General features: G+C 36.1%; 2 protein-coding genes across 2 annotated transcripts; one reads left to right on the top strand and one right to left on the bottom strand.

Annotated features, from left to right (window-relative positions):
• The first annotated feature begins 1,842 nt into the window (after window positions 1-1,842).
• On the top strand, window positions 1,843-9,722 carry LOC131958006 (peptidylglycine alpha-hydroxylating monooxygenase-like). Its single transcript, XM_059322883.1, has 11 exons — window positions 1,843-2,090; window positions 4,105-4,159; window positions 4,460-4,547; window positions 5,361-5,470; window positions 5,950-6,027; window positions 6,310-6,358; window positions 7,453-7,517; window positions 8,085-8,168; window positions 8,344-8,420; window positions 8,736-8,842; window positions 9,425-9,722. The coding sequence occupies exons 1-11, from the start codon at window positions 1,971-1,973 to the stop codon at window positions 9,657-9,659; spliced, it is 1,068 nt and encodes a 355-aa protein (XP_059178866.1). The 5' UTR covers window positions 1,843-1,970; the 3' UTR covers window positions 9,660-9,722.
• A 1,326-nt stretch (window positions 9,723-11,048) lies between these two features.
• LOC131958016 (BTB/POZ domain-containing protein 6-A-like) lies at window positions 11,049-23,956 on the bottom strand. Its single transcript, XM_059322900.1, has 8 exons — window positions 23,534-23,956; window positions 22,418-22,695; window positions 21,868-22,024; window positions 21,343-21,492; window positions 21,077-21,190; window positions 20,804-20,916; window positions 12,025-12,148; window positions 11,049-11,461 (listed from the first exon to the last, which is right to left on the bottom strand). The coding sequence occupies exons 2-8, from the start codon at window positions 22,684-22,686 to the stop codon at window positions 11,087-11,089; spliced, it is 1,302 nt and encodes a 433-aa protein (XP_059178883.1). The 5' UTR covers window positions 22,687-22,695; window positions 23,534-23,956; the 3' UTR covers window positions 11,049-11,086.
• Window positions 23,957-24,163: the final 207 nt, after the last annotated feature.

The raw sequence follows: 24,163 nt of genomic DNA, 5'->3' as shown, positions 1-24,163 counted from the left end.
GTAGATTAATTAGGAATATTAATCTACCTGTACCTTTGTTAAGATCTGAGTCTGGGTTTAAGTTTGGCGTAGTGGTATCTTCACAACACACATGCACACACACACATGACATACACATAAGTGTCAGTGGCGTAGGCAGGGGGGTTAGGGGGGGTCATAACCCCCCATAGACCCCTCGGTATATATATAAAGTATGAGGGGGGGGGGTGCAAATCGAAAGTTTTAGGGGGGGGGGGGTGCAAATCGAAAGTTTGTCCCAGGGTAAAAATTGGAACCCCCTCCCCTTGAGACGATCCTGGCTACGCCACTGATAAGTGCAAGGCCCATCAAGCGCAAAGTAAACTAAAATATACAGGCTTTATAATTGCTTTTTACCAGTTACTGACTCCTAACAGTATTTACTTTTCTGTTACACAAACAATGAAGACAATAGTCAAATCAGTGTGTAAAGCCTTGTAGCAGTCTATTTTTAACATGCGCTGTGCAAAGTTCAGTGATATTGTTTTTTTATATATAGCTTTCCCCGTTGGCGCCTCTACTTATCGGCGCCCGGGTCGGTCGCCCCACCCACTCTCCCCTTGCTACGCCTCTGCATATGTGTATGTCTATTACATGGGTTGATAGAACGTTAAATAACAACAATTAGTGCTGGATTCCTGTTGTTCCATCTCCCGTGGTTGTCACATGACACAATATAATTAGCAGCCATAGCTACATTGTTAGCCCACGTTGGGATTGTAAAAAATATGCCCGTTTTAAAAGCTATGCTGTCTATGTAGAACGAGCTGTGTGTAGTCTAGGCCAATCAGCAGATGTTACGTAAACCACGTGACTTAGAGATTGGTCTAAATTTATCAACGACGTGTAAGGTCGTTCGATGTCTCATTATCTTATTTAATTGTTAGATGGCACTAAGTGAGAATTTATACTGTTTAAACATCACAACTAGTGTTTCGTCCAGACTTTTTTCTCTGGGGGGGGGGGGGGGGCATTTGAAATTATCGGGGGGGGGGCGGTAGACTTAATTCGGGGGGGGGCGGACACTGTTAAAAGTATAATATATTTTCTATATAAATTATATAAATTTCATTTCGTTCGGGGGGTGGGGGCGATAGAATTTTTCCGGGGGGGGGGGCTTCCTGGAAGAAACTCTGATCACAACGACAGCAAGATTACGTTGCTTACAAAATCTTGAAAATTTACTTATCCGTTTTGTATTTAAAGAAAGTATTTAGACTACATAAAGATAAAGTTGGACCCAGTGTTTCTTCCAGACTTTTTTCCGGGGGGGGGGGGGGGTTGAAATTTTCGGGGGGAGGGCGGACTAAAATTTTCTGAGAGCGGGGGAGCGGACATTGTTAAAAGTATATATTTTCTATATAAATTCTATTTCGTTCCGCCCCCCCCCCCCCCCCCCCCGAAGAGATACCTGGAAGAAACTCTGGTTCGACCAAGCAGATTTTGCTCTTAGCATCCACATGGTTTGGTTTTTAGGATAATAAAATTATAACAAACTATTAAGTTTAATGACAACTACCTGTTACATATACCTGCCCGAATCCTATCCGAAACCTATCTCTAACATAACCCTATCTTTAACCTAATCTACACTCTAACCCAACATTTGCGTTACAATAGAACAAACCTAGAATTTAAATCAATTGTGAATATTAATTAACGCAGACCCTAATGTTTAAATGGTCGACAAAAAATAAGAATATAAAAAATTCACAAACAAATAACAAAGATCTAACACACTGATATAAGCTGTGATTGTTTCACGCTAATTAACGTGTTGTGATTACTTTTTGCGTCCTGTCCTACCATAGTCGTGATGAGTATAGGACCACCTGTTTCAATCTCGCTGTGGGCGTCGACTTAATCAACATGGTGCGTCGTCTGCCGTGATAGAACAGAAGTCATTGTTAACCTTTCGTGCCAGCTTGTTAGTGCTTTGTCGCTGCAAGAAAATGGCGCGTTTTTTGTTGCTTGTCTGTTTGACAGTGGGCATTGTGTTCTTGACACAAGGGGAGCCAACTGAGGATGAGTATTCCATCACCATCAGGATGCCAGATGTCGTATCAGATAGGGTAAGATTTTGACACAACATGGTGTAAGTTTGATAATATTTAGTGGTACTCGTGGACATTTGAAGTCGGTAAATATATTTTGTTACAGAGTAAAATTAAAATAAGTATTTTGCTGAATTAATGAAACGTTCTAACCAAACCTATGAAATCTATACTTTCAACTCAGGTCATGTCTGTTTTGTGTTTTGTTAAGAGTGAAAGACAGCAATTAACCAGTGTTTCTTCCAGACTTTTTTCTCCGGGGGGGGGGGGGGCACTTGAAATTTTCGGGGGGGGGGGCGGATAAACTTTCTTCGGGGGGGGGGGGGGGGCGGTCACTGTTAAAAGTATATATTTTCTATATAAATTATATAAATTTCATTTCATTTCTGGAAGAAACTCTGCAATTAACAGCTTATCGAATTATAAGTAAAAAGTGATGAAAATTTTAATTGAAACATCTTCGATGAGTGTAATGTCTAAAATATCTAAAGTATACATTGAAAAATAATATCGTGCAATTTACCTACAGCCCCTATTCACTATGTTAAATTTTCTCACACATCTTTTATGTGTTTAAAATGTTCACAAATGAACATATTAAAAAAATTATAAACTGCTGTACAAAAAGCATATGGAGTTATTTAATTTATTTCGAATGTCAGGTAGATCTAGACAGTGTTTCTTCCAGACTTTTTTCTCCGGGGGGGCACTTGAAATCTTCGGGGGGGCGGTAAACTTTCTTCGGGGGGGGGGGGGGCGGACACTGTTAAAAGTATATATTTTCTATATAAATTATATAAATTTCATTTCGTTCGGGGGGGCGGTAAAAAATTTTCGGGGGGGGGGGGGGGGGCAAAGCCCCCCCCCCCCCCCCCCCCCCCCCCCGAAGAGATGCCTGGAAGAAACTCTGGATCTAGATAAAACAAAATTGTTGTATTTGGGCGCAGTCTGAAACAAAAATGTCCCAAGCGCCAAGGGATCAATCACTTCCTAGTAAACACCACGCTTATCAGCGCTATCTCGATCTATGTTTAATTATGGACGTGCTGTTTTATCTCTGCTATTTACCAACACCAACACAGCAATTAACTAGTGAGTACAATAAAATCGATGGACCAGTAAACACTAGCAGTCTGAAATGCTGAGTAGAAGATTTAGTTGTGTTGATGTGGAGTGTTTTTTTTTTGTGTGGGGTAATGTTAATGGAGGCGCTACTTTTGGATAATTTGTGACGATTAATGTTTAAGATTAAATAGATTAAAATTATCCATATTACATTCACATTACCCAACAAGTTTATTATGACCCATTTATGTGGTAGATTCTACTATGGACGTAACAATCAAGATGATTTCTTTATCCCTGTTAGTGGTAGGTGTTGTTCCCTATGTGGCTTATACTGGAAGGTGACAAAGTAGAGGTGGTGATACTGTCCATCATTGTGTTACCATTTGGTGACAGTATCAGTTGTTGTCTAACTGAATGTTGACACAGTATCCCTGAGTGTTACCTATTGGTGACACTATCAGTTCGGTGACATCAGTCTTAAATACAGCATCGGAGCACGTCCACCAACCGTCGGACAGAAAGAATAAATATACAATTTATATAGAAAACCTACTTTTACTAGTGGCTGCTCCTTCTGGAGACAAATTTCTGAAAGAAATAAAGGGGTCGGCGTGGTCGGTGGAGTAGCGCATGGTTCTTAATCGAAAAGTCCCGAGTTCGAACCTCTGGGCTGATGAGGATCGAAATCTGGGGACAGCAACCTATCAAGGAGACACCAAAATCAAACAACTGCTGCCTTGTAGCTTGTTATTGAATGGACAAAGGCTATGAAAATAAATACAAAAAGATAGCATGCCGAAGAAAAAGAAAAGAGACGTATTTTGTATAAAAATATATAATGTTAAATAACTAATTTGCAATAACGTATTAGGCTGATTGTTTTAGTTGTATTTTTTGTGGTCCTAACCTATCATTACCTAAGTGTGTGTTATTTGTTAAACTGATTTTTTTTTCTTTCTGACAGGCAGATGCTCTTATCTGTACAAGTGTTAAACTTGACCCAAAAGAGTCTTATCTCAGTAAGTTTTTTTTAAAGCGACAAATTAAGTATAGCATTGGATCATATTCATGAAGCAAGAGTCTTATCTCTACAATTTTTAATAAGGACGAATTTAAATATAGCTCTTGATTCTAGTGTAATAGTCATACAATTTAAAAATAAAAATTAAATCACGTTTTTCTTTCGTGTAATTAATTTTTTTTTTTTTTTTTTTTTTTTTTTTTTTTTTTTTTGCAAAAGCAGCATGTAGGGAAAACATTAGAAAAGGATTAACTCTGTAAAACTAAAACTACAAACCTTGTTTAAATTTTTACAACAGTTCGGTTTAAACCCCATGCCAGCAAGGAAACGGCGCATCACATGATGGTCTTTGGGTGCCACCAGCCCGGCAGTACCGCGGAGTCTTGGTAATTTTTGAGTGATGTTTGCTTTAACTCTATCCCGGCATCATTGTTGGTACACTTCCCCTGTGACATAACTTCCCCTGTGACATAACTCGTACCCTTGTACCTGATTACATATTTGGTACCTTTTGCTTGACAACGTATTTGATACTCTTTTACCTGTTGCATATTTGGCACTCTTTACTCGGAAACACCTTTGGTATCCTTTTCCCGGCAATACATTTGATACAGAGGCGTAGTGAGGGGGGACATATGTCCCCGGGCGCCGACCTAAGGGGGGGGGGCGCCAAATTGAAAGTTTGAGGGGGGGGGGGTGCAAATCGAAAATTTGAGGGGGGTGCAAATGAAAAGTTCGAGGGGGGGGGGGTGCAAATCGAAAGTTTGTCCCCGGGCGCCGGGAAGGGTCGCTACGCCTCTGATTTGATATCCTTTCCACTGCAACACATTTGGTATCCTTTACCCGGCAACATATTTGGTACCCTTTCCCCGGCAACATATTTGGTATCATTTCCACTGCAACACATACATTTCTGTTTAAAATGTAAAAAAAATGTAACGTTGCACTTTCTGAACCCCTTCTCTTCAACGCACATTGCTCCAAAAATCTGAGACCCCCTCCCTTCTAAGAGTGTGACTTTATTTATGGGCGATCCCAAAGTCAATTGTTTATTTACACAAAACACGTACATGAGCAATACCAACACAAAATACAATGTAAATATAACAACTGTAGTTTGAACGTCGTGTATTAAACCATCGTGTTAAGAAAACTATGTAGAGATTGGCTAAAAAACTAAAACAATTGTTCTGGCACAGGGCTTGTTTTAACAGCGACGGACAAGACGAAAACTCGGTCTGTAGGGACGGAGAGCGAGAGATTCTTTTTGCCTGGGCTCTCGATGCGCCAGATAAATCTTTACCCGAAGGTCAGCCTGTTTTTTTTTTTTACTTTACTTTCTTTTGATTGCTTAAAGCTCAACTGTAATATATTTTCGGTATTTTTCTATTCAATTTGTATGAATTCTCCACTTCTCTAAGGTTGTGAATTTAATGTAGAATTAAGATAAACATTTTTTGCGATTGGCTTGACTTTCTAAATCGTATAAGTTAACAATTATATTATTACTAAAGAAAATTGTTGTTAGTAACTGCTTTTTCCAGTATTTAATTGGTCATTTATAAATGATGCTACACTATTCGGGGGAGGGCGTGGGGGTTTGGGCTTATGGAGCGATGTATGACGAGGGAGACGGGGACCGGGGGTAGGGGTGGGTTGGGGTTCAGAAAATGTGGAGGCGGGGGCGGTATGGAGTAATTTAAAAAGCGTGACGAAATTTAAGGACGACCACTAAAACTTAATTGTGATATCACACTCAGAATTTATCGTTCAATTTTTTTTCTCTAGGAGTTGGTTTCCGTGTGTCAGGTAACACGACCATCACGCACCTTGTCGTACAGCTTCATTACGCCACTGAATTCGCTCGTAAGTTTCCCATCATTATAGGGCTGGTAAGTAGGTCACCAACCAGTTCTATGGCTCATGCAGGTTTTATTGAGCCGTAGAACTGGTTGGTGACCTATAAGCATACACGTAATTACCGCTCAACCAAGTTAACGCCAGTAATTATGTTCACCTTAGTGATGGAAAAGAATTATTTCGTAGGTTTTTTTAAACATATTTTAAACAAAATTATATATTTTTATCACATTTTTTAATGTTCTATTCAAGGTTTAAAAAAATAAAATTTATCGGGTATATTTTTAGCTGGTGTAACCGACAACTCTGGTATAACTCTGGAATTTACCAACAAAAGGTGAGAAAAAATTACCTGGCTATGTTTGTTGAATGTAATGTAGAAGTTGTAGCTCGCTGCTAAACTGTGCTACTGCTGTGTAAATGTCACATAGATAGAAGACAAAAGTCGTGTAAACACATCAACGCTTGTTAAAATGGGAGCAGCTTACTGCTTATGCTCTGATATAAGTATAAAAAATATTACTTTGATATGTATTCAAGTAAATTTAGTAAAGATTATTATAATGATTTGTAGAATTCAGAATCGGATTTCCTCTCTAACACATAATTTAAACATGTAAAGTATTTCCTCTAGTCTAAATGGTTTTCCATTAACGTCAAGCATTTTAAAATGATTTTTTCCCCCACACATTGTCACTAAAAATTCAGCCCTATCCCCACCCCCTTATAAGACGTCACAGCTTAGTCTGCAATTGCAATTATTGTTTTTGTAATAACGATCTCTATTAAATTTAGAAACATATTGAGCATTTGCACACACAAAAAAAAAGATTTTTAACAATGCATAATAAGGTTAAAATTCTGTTTCAAATATTACTTTTTAATTCAAGTGAAAAAAAAAAAGTCACTGTCTGTACCCTCTCTCCCACGTGTCATGTATAATCAGCGCCCCCCCCCCCCCCACACACACACAACTTCCCCCCTGCACTAAAATTGTGACGTCTCTTATGGACGACTCCTAACTACAAAGGGCAGTCAACAGGTGTACAGACTGGCATTCAGACTGACAGACGAACTTGCGAGCGGTCGGATTAACACAGATAAGACACATACGCGGACACAGTGTTTCTTCCAGATATCTCTTCTACCCCCCCCCCCCTACAAAATAGAATGTATTTAGAAAATAAAAATACATACTTTTACCAGTATGTCGTCCCGTCCCCGTTCCCCCGGAAAATTTAGTCCGCCCCCCTTAGTTGTTTCAAATGCTCCCCTCTTCCCACCCCTTGGAGAAAAAAGTCCGAAATGACGGACGATCGACACACGGACAAGCACAATTTAGGATATTCTGACAAAAACATATTTGTGTTTAAAATATATAAAAATCAAATGCATTTTTAAGCAATAAGTATGTATCTGCATATATTTCAGACCTCCGCAACTGGCAAACTACTATGTACTTGGTAACTGGGGGATAATCCCACCTCAGCTGAAAGGTATTCTCGCTTTAATCACGCAATTTTTTATTATTGATCTCACACTTTTTAAAATTATCCATCTCAAAACCTAGTCTTTTATCATTAATACCTATTATTATTTTCTTTTTTTTTTTTAAATTTGGCAAGGTGTGTGTGTGTGTGTGGGGGGGGGTAATATTGTTGCCAATGAATTTCCTTATCGAGGATTACGAGAAAGTTGCGTGTACTGGAGGGGAAAATGTAAACAATGATAACGTAAAGGATCACAAAATACATAATATCACTTGGATTTTATGTTTTACTCATTAGTCTGGTGATTTTACATCAGTTCGATATTTTACTCTTTAATCTGGTAATTTTACATTAATTTGATTCTTTACTCGTTTGTCTGGTAATTTTACATTAAGTTGATACTTTACTCATTAATCTGGTAATTTTACATGAATTTTATACTATACTCATTAGTATGGTAACGTTACAGTTGTTCGATAGTTTACTCATTAGTTTGGCAATTTTACATCAGTTTTACACGTGTTTGATACATAACTCATTTGTACGGTAACATGCGTTTGTTTTTCTATCCAGAATTTCACATGGAGGCAGCATGCGAATACAGAAGAAATTACACAATTTATCCAATCGGGTTTCGAACCCACGCTCACAACCTTGGTAAAAACAAACAACACTAAAAAAAAATATTTAAATTTCTAATTATGATAATGTTAAAGGTGCTAACTACTATTTAAAATATATATAAAAGCTCATGTGTAGTAAAATATATTAAAAGGCAAATTTTTTTATTTTTTTTAAATTGTACATATTTGTTGACGTCACGTTTTTGCAGGTGTAGTGACGTCAGGTTACCGTATACGTAACGGCAAGTGGACGGAGATTGGGCGTATGTCGCCACAACTACCACAGGTGTGTGTGTGGGGGGCAGTGGTGATGTGTTGTTGTGTTGATGTGCTGCTGTGTTGATCTGTGGTTGAGCTAGTGCGTGTTGGTGTTGATGTGTGGTTCTAATGATGTGTGGTTGTGTTGATGTGTGATTGTGCGTCTGTGTGCTGATGTGTGGTTAGTGTGGTCGGATGATATCCATCACAATCACACGAACACAACTTACGCAATGTATTCCTAAATTATCCTATTTGTTAATTAACATAATTTAAAAAATAAATATATAAAAACCCTTTTTCCTTTCACAAATGACTACATCTCTGTCTAATTGTCTAAAAGACCTTCTACGACATTACACATCCAGGAATGGACATAAGAAAAGGCGACATCCTGGCACATCGGTGCACCATGAACAGTATGGCCAGGGACACTGTCACAAATATTGGGTAAATTTGCTTGAGAGTTTTAACAAACGTTTACAACTCGCAGACGTTTACAACTCGCAGATAACTGATTTTTTTTTAAATTTTAAATAAACTCTATAAGATCAGTTTACCGCTAACCCCAAAGTATCGAGTTCAAATCCGGGTTCAAGTCTATAGAACGTCCCTGAGTCCACCTAGTTCTGATGGGTACCCGACTCATGTTAAGGAAATAAATGCGGCTGGGCATAGTGAGTACCACAATATCCCTTCATATGCCAAAGTCACAGAAACAGGTGAATTCTACTTCACTTGCCCTATGGACCATTTTAAGGGAACATTTTTTTTTATAATCGAAACAATTTGGCATCTTGCTTAGATATAGGGTACATATAATTGGCAGAAGAAAATTAAAGAAAAAAGTAAAAGCAGGCTGATTTGCATGTTATATTTTGAGACTTAATTAAACAACTTTAAATGATAATTATAAAATTTGTTTTTAAATTAAACTTTTGATACCGAAAGTTCAACTGATTTTTTATTTTATTTTTAGCGTAATATTTCAACAAATATTGTTACTGAAACCATTTTTGACGCCTCTCACAGCTCAACCAACCACGACGAAATGTGCAACTTCTACATCATGTACTCCACGTATGATGACGAGCTCATCGGTACAGACTTCTGCTTCAAAGACTCGCAGTACTACCAGTGGCTGGACGACTTCAGTCCTGACGTCATCCCGAAAGACGCCAGCTCATTGGACGGTATCCCGGGGGCGAGCGAAGTCCTCGAGAAATTTAACGGTAAAGGTGACCAAGGTCACGGTATGCACGGGTGATATTGTATCAGCTTGTTGGTTTTGTTAAATAAATAAACAAAAGGGCTTTGTCCAAACAAGTCACTTCTTTTTTCTTCTTCTGCGTTCTTAATAGGGCTGGTAAGTAGGTCACCAACCAGTTCTACGGCTCAATAAAACCTGCATGACCCATAGAACTGGTTGGTGACCTACTTACCAGCCCTATTGAATTTATGTTGGAGGATTATAACTTTAAAATATGTTATTGCGTGTTTTTTTTTTTTTTTTACAAATAATTACAGCATTACATGTTGGAGGATTGAAACAACTAGTCCAACTTCGTGGATCAAGTGGACTGTAGTCCCAGATATGCAGGATTCCCATAAAGCAAACAAGTCATTGTTTGCTGTTATTTTTTGTCTACTAGGCTTGTATTTCTCATAAAGAATACCATATTAGCCTACCTTTTCGCTTTTAAGTTAAACAATTAATCAGTTGCGGTTTAAAATGACGCAGATTATTGTTTTGTTGATGTTGAAGATACAATCAACTTTTGCTAACTTTAAAATAGCATTTAACTCAAACAGAATCCTATTAACTTTAAAATGTGATTAAAATGTGTTATTGTGTTTTTTTTTTTAAACAAATAATTACAGCATTTTAAAAATATATCCACGCTGACAATAGTCTTTAACATTCATATGGCGAGCTTTACTTCTTCACTTTGCAAGAATTTCTAACAGCTATGTGGTACAAATTCGGGGTTATTGTTTAATAATCATTGTTTTAATTAATGCATTCTAGTGTTCTATAAATAATAAGCACTTTGGTAATTATTATTCAAAAATATAAACATCAACTACTACTAACAATAAATACATCAATATTATACAAAGTAGTCTCAGATAATGAAATAACACTCAAACAGTCTTGAAATATTAGGAGCACTCGATCTTACGATTGAAAATATGCTCTTTACGGCGCCTAATTCTTTTATTCGTCGAGAAATGTGTACATACACCTACACGCTAACACGAATATTTGGGGAAAATTGTTCTTTACATGTAGGTAATTCGCCAGGATTGACGTACCAGCACTACGAAGGAATATATTAGACAAAGAAGTTGACGCAAATGATCAACCAGCATTATGAATGGGAATATATTAGACAAAGAAGTTGACCGCAAATGACCAACCAACATTATGAATGGGAATATATTAGACAAAGAAGTTGACGCAAATGATCAACCAGCATTATGAATGGGAATATATTAGACAAAGAAGTTGACTGCAAATGATCAACCAGCATTATGAATGGGAATATATTAGACAAAGAAGTTGACCGCAAATGACCAACCAACATTATGAATGGGAATATATTAGACAAAGAAGTTGACGCAAATGATCAACCAGCATTATGAATGGGAATATATTAGACAAAGAAGTTGACTGCAAATGACCAACCAGCATTATAAAAGAGAATATATCAGCCCAGGCAGCTGACCATGCGTGACCGTGGTTCCAGTCTGGGATTTCTCCGAATGGCTGAAAGCGAAAACCGTCCCGTTGCAGAAGGCCGAGAGGCGGCCATGTTGGCCAGCAAACGTGTGGGGGCCTTGAATGCTGGCCACCAGAGTGTAGGCCACGTCTGGGAACAGACGTACCCTCTGGTCAAACATGACGTCATATATGTCTTGTTTTCCGGTTGTGATAAGACAGGACTCAACACTGCAGACAACGTTGTCACTGGGGTCAAAGATTTGACCTTTGATCTGTAACTCCTGTTGCGTCCCTTTGCACGCTCCGTAGATAGAAAAACCTTCGATGAAAATTACTTTGTTGATCTGAAATAAAAGCAACACAATTCATTGAACTTTTGAAACTCTTAAAACAATAAAAAATAAACATTTAAATCCTTTTTCATTTTTCTAAAAACCAAATATGTGCTTTTAGCGTTTACTAGCGAAAAATTGTTTTAAAAAATTAAGCGGGAATTATCTCCCCTAAACTATCTCGAATATACTTAGATAACACGACGGGGGATGGCAACTTGGTATAAAGGCATGATTTTTAATACATTTTTAATTACTTAAACTTTTTAAAATGAATAGAATAGCGTAAAGTACCGATTCCGGTAAAAGAAAAAAAATTACTCAAAATTTGACACAAGTCAGAGACACACAGACGCACATACACATACACACACAGACATACGGACACAATTGCAAAACTATGGTTTTCCGACTCAGTGAGGTTTGGGATTTGGGGTAATCTCTATTTGGATTTTTTTTGCGTTATTACAATACTTCATCAGCACTTCGTATACAAGAAAGTAAAAACGAGAACAATATCCGAATCTGTTAAAAAATACTTTACTAATAATGTCTGCAAATAGTTATTTTTTTACCTGGAAGGTAATGGCACTGTTTCCTGAGCGGTTGTTGAAAGCAGCCTGGCTCCGCTCCTGAAACCTGTTAAAGCGCTGGTGACGTTGTATAGAACGTGATGTGGACGGGAAGAATACACTTGTTCTGTGGAGTAAATAATACAATAATTACGTTATATATATATATATATATATATATATATATATATATATATATATATATAACTAATATATAAAGCTCAGTTCTGTATGTAATGCATTTGTATGTCGTTGGAATTGTACGAATTTAAAAGTTAGAAAATTATCGTGCGCATTTGTCTAAATTTATGAGCTAAAAAATTACTATTGAAAGTGTTGGGAAATAATTTTCATTTTTCAAATTATAGTAATAATTGTCGGCATGTTCATTAAACACAAGTTTTAAAAAAAATATCATCTTTTACAAAAATTCTAATTATGCCTTATTTAGTCCTATAGCACTTACTTCCCTTTGATAATTTAGGAAAAACACAATTACTTCCCTTTATAAAACCATTGCATTCCGTGAAAATAATTTACTTTTTAATTACTTTGTTTTGGTGTTGGGAAAAAAAATAATTACATAATTAGCGGGGATTGATCAAGTGCAAATGTTGTAGGTATTTTACGGATAAGCTTGGAGTATTAAAATTGTTTATTAAATTGAAACAGGCGCGTTCGTTTAAGTGAGTGCAAAAGACTGTGAATAAGTTGGGGTACTATAGTCGTTCATTAAGCTAAAACAGGTGATTCCGCCCCGGGCTTTTATGTTCGCGTTAGTGTTTTCTTTGTGTTTAGGTGGGTTTGCGTTAGTGGTTGCGTTTTAATTTGGTTCGTTTTTGTTCTTTCTTTTTTCGTTTTTGTTTGTGTTTTTTTTGTTTGGGTTTGTATTTGTGTTTTTGGTTGGTTTTGCGTTTGGATTTGGTTTGTTTTCGTTTGCTTTTTCGTTGTTTTTTTTTTTTGTTGGTATTGGTGTTTGTGGTTGGGTTTGTTGTTAGGTTTTTGTTTTCGTTTGCTTTTTTGTTTGTTTTTTTCTTTGTGTTTGTATTGGTGTTTGTGTTTGTGGTTGTGGTTGGGTTTGTTGTTAGGTTTTTGTTTTCGTTTGTATTTGTAATTGTGTTAGCGTTATGTTTGCGTTTTGTTGTTTTGGTTGGTTGTGGTTTGGGTGGGCAATGCCGGGTTTATGATGATTACTAAACACACAGGTAATGGTCTTTAACAGAAAGGTTTTTCACAGAAGCCAGAGCAGGGCCTGGCCGGGACGGCTAGTATATATATATCTATAATATAAGCGGGCTGAGCGTGTCCTTCCTTCCGTCCGTCATCGCTATAGATTTTGGGACTATAAAAGTAAATTGCGCACCACGCTGTGCTTTTCAGTGCACCGCAGTGTCTTATTATATGTATTAGAGTAGGGTTTGTTTATATAGCGGCAAAGAGCTATTTTATAATTTCCACTGTTTGTACAATTTTGCATAACGTAAAGAGAATATTAAATACACGCACACTGCTAAAACATATTAAAAGGATCAATGTCAAATATCGTTTTCGTTAATATTCCTAGAAAAAGTGGATACATTTTTATAACATAATAACTGTAGGTTAGAAAAATCTAATCAAACTGTTTAGTAATTTTGCCAAGGGAGGTATTTTAAAAATAAATTGAACTCACGCTAAAAATGTGAATGCAGAATCTGCAAGAAGAAATAATTGTTGGAATAATATAATTAGCTAAATGTGAATGCAAATTATGCAGACGTGTAAGAGTACATTATTGTTGGAATATTATAATTAGCATTGATTGATAAAAGGCTATTTTTTATTTATTTTATTCACTGAATGTAATGTTTACTACTTATAATTTTTAATCAACTATTAAGCACTATTATAGACGCGTCATCACGTTCATTTGGTGCGAAATGGTTTTAGTTAGCAAACTCTATTGTAAATTTTTAAAATTTAAAGTACTGGGAAAAAAATGCGTGAATTGATAAAGTGATATAATATGGTAGGTAAAACACGGATATTTTAAATACTGCTGGGGGTTTTATAGGAGAGGCGTAGAGAGGGGGGGGGGGATATATGTCCCCGGTTGCCGACCTAAGGGGGCGCCAAAGTGGGTTGGAAAAAAATTGCGGGGGGGTGGTTGAAATCGAAAGTTTGAGGGCGGTGGGAGGGTGCAAATCGAAAGTTTGAGGGGGGGGGGGGTGCAAATCAACAGTTTGAGCGGGGGGAATTTCAAATCAAAAGTTGTGCAAATCGAAAGTCTGAACGGGGGGGGGGGGGGGGTGTGGTGGGGGGGGGGGGGTGAAAATCGAAAGTTTAAGGGGGTGCGGTGGAAATTGAAATTTTGAGGAGAGGGGGTGCAAATCGTAAGTTTGAGGGGGGGGGGGGGGGGGGGGGGGGAGTCAAATCGAAAATTTTTCCCCGGTCGCCGGAAAGGGTCGCTACGCCTCTGTTTTATAGTCATTCACTCTGTCAGACGCGTTCGGCGGCGCTCGGAAAGGGCGCGATTTGGCGCTACGGGCTAGACTGTGAGCAATATGCCTTTATGATTGCATTTATGATGTGTTTATGTTATGAGTGTTATGTTTGTTTTTTCGTTTGTTTGTTTTTTGCGTTCGTTTGTGTTGTGTTTAGTTTTGTTCTGTTCCCAAGCTGGTACATTTAAAAAAGATTTACCGTGGCGGAGCACGGGATGCAGCTAGTATATATATATATATATATCTATAATATAAGCGGGCTGTGTCTGTCCTTCCTTCCTTCCTTCCGTCCGTCATCGCTATAGATTTTGGGACTATAAAAGTAAACTACGCACCATGCTGTGCTTTTCAGTGCACCGCAGTGTCTTATTATAAGTAATAGAGTAGGGTTTGTTTATATAGCGGCATAGAGCTATTTTATAATTTCCACTGTTTGTACAATTTTGCATAACGTAAAGAGAATATTAAATACACGCACATTGCTAAAACATATTAAAAGGATCAATGTCAAATATAGTTTTCGTTAATATTCCTACAAAAAGTGGATACATTTTAATAACATAATAACTGTAGGTTAGAAAAATCAAATGAATTTAACTCTTTTCTACTTTTGACAAAGGAGGTAATTTAAAAATACATTAAACTCACGCTAATAAAAAATGTGAATGCAAATATACGTTCGTCATAGAAGGAATTAGTGTTGCAATAATATAATTAGCAAAATGTGAATGCAAATTATATGGATGTGTAAGAGGAAATTATTGTTAGAAAATTATAATTAGCATGGATTGATAAAAGGCAATCTTTTATTTATTTTATTCGCTGAATGTAGGCCCTACTGTTTATTACTTATAATTTTTAATCAACTATTCAGACGCGTCATCACGTTCATTAGGTGCGCAATGGTTTTAGTTATGAAACTCTATTGTAAATTTTTAAAATTTAAAGTACTGGAAAAAAATGCGTGAATGGATAAAGTGAAATATTGTAGGTAAAACACGGATATTATAGATACTGCCTATTATTTATACTGTTTTCTAATTATTATTCTATCTTTCGGGTTTTATAGGAGAGGCGTAGCGAGGGGGGGGGGGGGGGCATATGTCCCCGGGTGCCGACCTTAGGGGGCGCCAAAGTGGGTTGGAAAAAATATGCGAGCGGGGGGGGGGGGGGGTGTGGTGGAAATCGAAAGTTTTAGTGAGGGGGGGGGGGAACAGGGGTGCAAATTGAAAGTTTGAGGGGGTGCAAATTACCGGAAAGGGCGCGATTTGGCGCTACGGGTTAGACTGTGAGCAATATGCCTTTATGATTGCATTTAAATTGTGTTTATGTTATGAGTGTTGTTTGTTTTTTCGTTTTTTTTTTTGCGTTCGTTTGTGTTGTGTTTAGTTTTGTTCTGTTCCCAAGTTGGTACATTTAAAAAAGATTTACCGTGGCGGAGCACGGGATGCAGCTAGTATATATATCTATAATATAATCGGGCAAGTAGTGTGTCAGTCCTTCCTTCCGTCATCGCTATAGCTTTTGGAACCATAAAAGTAATCATTCGCACCATGCTGTGCTTTTCAGTGCACCGCAGTGTCTTATTAAAAGTAATAGAGTAGGGTTTGTTTATATAACGGCATAGAGCTATTTTATAAATGCCACTGTGTTTACTTTTTTGCATAACGTTATGAAAATATTAAATATTCGCACATTGCTAAAACATATTAAAAAAATCAATGTCAAATATCATTTTAGTTTATATTCCTAGAAAAAATGGATACATTTCCATAAAAGTAGGTCGAAAAAACTAATTAATTCAACTTTTTTTTGTGTGGTAATTTTTTCAAGGGAGGTAATTTGAAAATATATTTAACTCAACAATAATTTAAGTTAATCTTTTTTTTATTACTACCGCATTGATTAGTCTATGTTAAGGTTCATAATTAAAAGAGAAAAATGTTAAGATTATTTATATTATTTTCTAATTAGTCTATGATTTCTCAAAATCACTATTTTTTGTTTTTGTTTTTTGGTGTTAACAGATGGTGAAATTTTATAATTATAGTATAGAGAATGCTGGAAAGACTCTCTCTAGGCGCGGACGCCTGGGAAAAGCGTGTTTTTCGGTGGTAATTCTAATTACATTGCCAATGTGTTTTCTTAGAACCATAAAAGTAAACACCACTTGCCGTACATTCATTTGCATCGCATTGTTTTATTATAAGTTATTGAGTAGGATCTATTTATGTGACTTAAATTTTTAATGTCGGAAAGGCTCTCTTTGGGCGCGGACGCCTAAAAAAGCGTGTTGTTTGGTGGTGATTCTAATGTTGTGGTTGTGTTGTTTTTTTTTTTTGGTTGTGTTGTGGTTGTGTTGTGGTTGTTTTTTGGTTGTGTTGTGGTTGTTTTTTGGTTGTGTTGTGGTTGATTTTTGGTTGTGTTGTGGTTGTGTTGTGGTTGTGTTTTTGTTGTGGTTGTGTTGTGGTTGTGGTTGTGTTGTAGTTGTGGTTGTGTTGTGGTTGTGTTTTGTTTGTGGTTGTGGTTGTGTTGTGGTTATGTTGTGGTTTTGTTGTGGTTGTGTTGTGGTTGTTTTTTGGTTGTGTTGTGGTTGTGTTGTGGTTGTGTTGTGGCTGTGTTAAAGTTGTGGTTGTGTTGTGGTTGTGTTGTGGTTGTGTTGTGGTTGTGGTTGTGTTTTTTGTGTTTGTGTTGTTTTTGTTTGTTTTGTTCTGTTCCAAAGTTGGTACATTTAAAAAAGATTTACCGTGGCGGAGCACGGGATGCAGCTAGTATATATATATCTATAATATAAGCAGGCTGTGTCTGTCCTTCCTTCCTTCCGTCCGTCATCGCTATAGATTTTGGGACTATAAAAGTAAACTACGCACCATGCTGTGCTTTTCAGTGCACCGCAGTGTCTTATTATAAGTATTAGAGTAGGGTTTGTTTATATAGCGGCATAGAGCTATTTTATAATTTCCACTGTTTGTACAATTTTGCATAACGTAAAGAGAATATTAAATACACGCACATTGCTAAAACATATTAAAAGGATCAATGTCAAATATAGTTTTCGTTAATATTCCTAGAAAAAGTGGATACATTTTAATAACGTAATAACCGTATGGTAGAAAAATCAAATTAATTTAACTCTTTTTTTCTAATTTTGACAAAGGAGGTAATTTGAAAATACATTAAACTCACGCTAATAAAAAATGTGAATGCAAATATACGTTCGTCATAGAAGGAATTAGTGTTTCAATAATATAATTAGCAAAATGTGAATGCAAATTATGTGGATGTGTAAGAGGAAATTATTGTTAGAAAATTATAATTAGCATGGATTGATAAAAGGCAATCTTTTATTTATTTTATTCACTAAATGTAGGCCCTACTGTTTATTACTTATAATTTTTAATCAACTATTCAGCACTATTATAGACGCGTCATCACGTTCATTAGGTGCGCAATGGTTTTAGTTATGAAACTTTATTGTACATTTTTACTTTCTCGTATATACGAAGTATAGAGAAAGTCTTGTAATCGTGCAAAAAAAATAATCGAGATTTTTGCAAATCTCGACGTTTTACATCTCACTGATACGGAAAAACATAATTTTGCAATCTTGTCCGTATGTCTGTGTGTCTGTGTGTGTGTGTGTGTGTGTGTGTGTGTGTCCGTGTGTAAACACGATAACTTCAGTACCGTTACAGCTAGGTTGATGAAATTTCATATACAAGTATTTTATCAAAATCGTAGATCCGTATCAACTTTTGAGCGATTTCGGATAACCGGAAGTGGTACTTTTTCTACTTTGAATTTTTTAAAAGCCTATAACTTGAGTACTATTTCAGATAGATAAATGAAATTTGATATGTAAGTAAAAGATCTAATTCTCTACCTTCTGTCAAATTTTGAGAATTTTTCGTTGACCGGAAGTACTTATTTACGCTACTTCCGATTTCTCAAAAAACTAATGTAAATTTTAAAAGTACTAATAATATTGCGCACTATTATGCGCTTTTTTATTCGCGTTCACTTGGTGTGCAATTAATTTGTCTACGAGATTTTATTCTATTTTTAAAACTTTAAGTATTTAAAATGGATTAAAAATCATGTCTAGAAGTCTATAGCCCGAGTTCCCATCCCCTGTTATTTTATATAAGAATATTCGAGAAAGTTTAGGGGAGATCACTCCCGGTTTATTAAAATTTAAAGAACTGGAAAAAAATGCGTGAATGGATAAAGTGAAATATTCTAGGTAAAACACGGATATTTTAAATACTGCCTATTATTTATACTGTTTACTAATTATTATTCTATCTTTCGGTTTGCGGACAAGCTAGGGGTTTTATAGGAGAGGCGTAGCGAGGGGGGGGGGGGGGTTGTGTCCCCGAGTGCCGACCTTAGGGGGCACCAAAGTTGGTTGGAAAAAAATATGCGAGGGGGGGGGGGGGTGGAAATCGAAAGTTTTAGGGCGGGGGGGGGGGACAGGGGTGCAAATCGAAAGTTTGAAGGGGATGCAAATCACCGGAAAGGGCGCGAATAGGCGCTACGGGCTAGACTGTGAGCAATATGCCTTTATGATTGCATTTAAATTGTATTTATGTTATGAGTGTCTTTTGTTTTTTCGTTTGTGTTTTTTTTTGCGTTCGTTTGTGTTGTGTTTAGTTTTGTCCTGTTCCCAAGTTGGTACATTTAAAAAAGATTTACCGTGGCGGAGCACGGGATGCAGCTAGTCTATAATATAAGCGGGCTGAGCGTGTGTCAGTCCTTCCTTCCTTCCTTCCTTCTGTCATCGCTATAGCTTTTGGAACCATAAAAGTAAACAACGCACCATACTGTGCTTTTCAGTGCACCGCAGTGTCTTATTACAAGTAATAGAGTAGGGTTTGTTTATATAACGACATAGAGCTATTTTATAATTGCCACTGTGTTTACTCTTTTGCATAACTTAAAGAAAATATTAAATACACGCTCATTGCTAAAACATATTAAAAGGATCAATGTCAAATATCATTTTCGTTTATATTCCTAGAAAAAGTGGATACATTTTAATAACATAATAACAGTACGGTAGAAAAATCAAATTAATTTAACTCTTTTCTAATTTTGACAAAGGAGGTAATTTAAAAATACATTAAACTCACGCTAATAAAAAATGTGAATGCAAATATACGTTCGTCATAGAAGGAATTAGTGTTGCAATAATATAATTAGCAAAATGTGAATGCAAATTATTCGGATGTATAAGAGGAAATTATTGTTAGAAAATTATAATTAGCATGGATTGATAAAAGGCAATCTTTTATTTATTTTATTCACTGAATGTAGGCCCTACTGTTTATTACTTATAATTTTTAATCAACTATTCAGCACTATTATAGACGTGTCATCACGTTCATTAGGTGCGCAATGGTTTTAGTTATGAAACTATTGTACATTTTTTAAAATTTAAAGTACTGGAAAAAAATGCGTGAATGGATAAAGTGAGATATTGTATATATTATAGATACTGCCTATTATTTATACTGTTTTCTAATTATTATTCTATCTTTCGGGTTTTATAGGAGAGGCGTAGCGAGGGGGTTGGGCATATGTCCCCGGGTGCCGACCTTAGGGGGCGCCAAAGTGGGTTGGAAAAAATTTGCGAGGGGGGGGGTGGAAATCGAAAGTTTGAGGGGGTGCAAATCACCGGAAAGGGCGCGATTTGGCGCTACAGGCTAGACTGTGAGCAATATGCCTTTATGATTGCATTTAGATTGTGTTTATGTTATGAGTGTTGTGTTTGTTTTTTCGTTTTTTTTTTTTTTGCTTTTTTTTTTGCGTTCGTTTGTGTTGTGTTTAGTTTTGTTCTGTTCCCAAGTTGGTACATTTAAAAAAGATTTACCGTGGCGGAGCACGGGATGCAGCTAGTATATATATATATATATATATATATATATATATATATATATATATATATATATATATATATATATATATATAACCATAGTTACCAAATCTTAAGAGCTAGAACCATCGACAACTAAAGTAATTTTCCAACTAGACATGACACGTCATAGAAATGTTGAATAGTAATTCTTTCAAGGCACTGGAGATTTCTTAAAGTGAGCCAGATACAGTTTCAGTCAGGAAAGGTTGATGGAACAATAAATTATAAATTCTCTTTGCGATGGCGAGCTACAAAAAACGATTAACGATAGGAGTGGCACATTGACCTGCACATGCTGTATTTATTTTTCTAATCGAACCTTCCTGTCTGATAGTGCAAGATTTATGATGTGTACTGTACAGAGAGAGGCAGACATCTTTACCTTGTGGATACAATGAAGGGTCCCATTACGTCCACTTTCTCTTCCTCCGAAAGAAGATGACCTTGAGATATTTCGTTGACAAATACCGACGGAGTCAGAAGAGGAAATCGAATCTGTTATATATATATATATATATATATATATATATATATATATATATATATATATATATATATATATATATATATATATATATATATATATATATATATATATATATATATAATTTAATATTTTTACTTATTGTATATTTTGGGGCGGTGTTAGCATTACCTTGTAAAGTGTACTCCCAAGCATAATTCTACAGTTTTCATCAGTTTCAGCCAAACCACGTCTTCTACATTCTGCTTTAGCCCATCGTATGCAAGCGTTCAGAACCAACTCTTCCTGCGATAGAAAATATATGTAAAAAACATAGTTTCCCAAAGTTAGTTTGTCTTTTTATTGAATACAACAAGGGAACGGAGACCGAGGGGTAGTTCATCATTGTTTATGCTGAAAGTTGGTACTTCCATCATAAGAGAACACAAACCACTCACGCCGGCCATCAGGTTATCGTGAGCTACGATCGCAGCCAGGCAGCTCTCACACAGTTGACTGACGTCATCACTCGCCAGGACCTCCTGGGCTCTCCTCAGTATAACAGCCAGAACTTTCTCGTGGAATTCACGCTCGTCGAAGAAGTGGGCCTAAGTTGGAACGGGGAAAGCATATTATTGATGCCAACCAATGAAGTAAGCCTGTAAATAACTTATGACTTCTGAATTATTGTTGTATTAATTTATTTGATTTGGGAATATAAGTCGAAATCTAGAGAATACGCTTGCTTGCCAATTTGACTTTTCTAAAAATGTATGGTTTATTTGCTATAAACACTGTCAATTTATCTTGATGATTTTGGTTTCAAAATAATAGTATCTTAACTACATCTCAGGTTAATTATGTGTAGGCTCTATTAAAAAAAAAACTTAGAATTTCTTTTGATGGATCAATCTTTTTAATAACGATAATAAACGTGGCACTAATAAATTATCGTGTGTATATGTTAAAAATTAATGACCTACCTGTTCCAACAAGGCGCAGGCATTCTGTGGGTCAAGGTTGTCTTCTACAAACGACAGACACTTCTTGGATAAGCCGCTGGTTGAGTATTTCTTGGCACAGTACAGGAGGGGGATAACGGAGTCTGCAGAGAGGCTGACGTCACCACAGTAAAGGTATCTGCAAGTAAGGTTACAGGCTAAAGTCAGGTTACTGGTTACTTTAATGGTGAATACAATTCTATAAAATTAGAAAAAAAAAATAGAAAGGTTGTTTAAAGCAATTTTCTGTGCTTGGGGATCCAACATCGTCAAAGCATAAAAAGTTGTTCCATAAAATAATTTTGGTAAATATCAGTATATTGGCTAGGATGTTTAAAAGCTCATCAGTATGTTTTTCATTGTTCAATATTCTTTCAGTGAAACGAATACAAAAAAGGCTAAGTTTTAAATGTAACATTTTATCAAAAGAAATATTTTTTACACAACTTGTGACAAAATTAGCTATTTATATTTATACTTTAATAACTTTGATTTTAGAAAGGTAAAGCTAGACAAGATGTTTTTACTCTACCTCAGAAATAGAAGAAACGTTTGGGGTTCTATGTCAGGTATGGTGACGTCACATCCATCTTGGCCGTTTTCTTGCAAGGGAGACTGCAGCATGGCGTCAAACACAGGACTTCTGCTAATCAGAATGTAACGGTGCGCCCCCTGACGTAGCCCGTCCTTTCCCAGCTTGAAGTGGATGTCGCAGGCATATTGGTGGTCAAGCATCGTTTGGTTACTCTTGATGATGTCATCACAGTTCTGCCAGTGTGGGAGAAGCTCCATTTCTTTCATGATCTGTTACTATAATCAAACGTTAATCAGCAAATAAATTTTCTGACATTAGTTGGCATGGTTTTTATAGGTAAAGACAGTATAGCAATTGGATTTCAAGCACACTTTTTGCCCTGTCGATGTTTTGTTTAGAAATAAGGCCAGGGCTAGAGCATCTAGTGCCAGGTATGGGGTAGCTAATTGCCTCGGTACACCGTGTGTGTTTATTTATAGAACTAAGAAGTCCTGGTAAAAATGGACCAATCATTACGGACCATGGAACGGAATTTATTGTTGAAATAATTCTCTCTCTCTATCCCTCTCTCTCTCTCTCTCAAACACGCACGCACACACACATACACACTGGGTAAGTAAGCTTGTATTTATAAAATGTTAAAAGTATACACGCACACACGCACACACACACACACACACACACACACACACACACACACACACACACACACACACATATATATATATATATGTATATATATATATATATATATATATATATATATATATATATATATATATATATAGACCTATACATTATGTATATTTAAATACACACACACACGCATATATATATATATATATATATATATATATATATATATATATATATATATATATATATATATATATATATATATATATATATAGGCCTATATATCCTACAATTCGTTATATATTTCGATGTAAAAATTCACATAAACAATATAGTTAGAGAACATGTTTTTAACCCGTGCCAGCAGTTACGAATTATTAATTCTAAATACGATATTCATTTTAATCCGTTTTAACAATTGCTAAACACAGAGGGTATAGTCGATGCAAAACGAAACGTTATGTGAAAAACGCTTACCGTCTCTAGCAGAAGAATTAGAATGTCTGCTGCAGTATAGGCAGTGGCATTAAAGAATGCTTTCAATCATTAAATCGTCGTGTTGTATTAGAATTTACTAAGAACCCATATATAGAACTGCACACTGCAATAACCATCATTGCCTTTTAAGGCATTCTGGGCTTTTTGAAAAAAACAAATAGGCCTAGGATTAGTGTGCATACACCATTACGTCACATAAAGATCTATACCTTGTTAGGTTGTGTATTACAGATCGATTTTTAAAAATATATTTCTTTTTGCTGGTATGTTTTGTTAGATTTTCATTTGGGTCGATATTTTAAAATGGTGCGATCAAGTTAAGTAAAAGGCCAAAGTTAGTTTAGATTATACAAACTTTTAGCTATGTTTTTCCATAGCTTTATTTTTAAACATTTTTAAATACACCTCACCCCTCCTTTTCCTTCACTAGTTTGTCACATGTAATAATGGGAATTTCTGATGTACTATTTTTATAAGTGACACAAATAGTTACCTTATAAGGAGCTTTATAGATACATTTTTTCTGTGGCACAGTTTATTGATTTCTATCACTGTGTATTCCATTCAGCAAATGGTCTATACGTCATATGCAAATATTTTCTGCACATT

The sequence above is a fragment of the Physella acuta genome, unplaced genomic scaffold (assembly GCF_028476545.2).
Source record: "Physella acuta isolate Inbredline_101_S28 unplaced genomic scaffold, ASM2847654v3 ptg001283l, whole genome shotgun sequence".
Classification (NCBI taxonomy): Eukaryota; Metazoa; Mollusca; class Gastropoda; family Physidae; genus Physella; species Physella acuta.
Note: the sequence above shows the minus strand (reverse complement) of the source record. Positions and strands in the feature narration are given on the sequence as shown.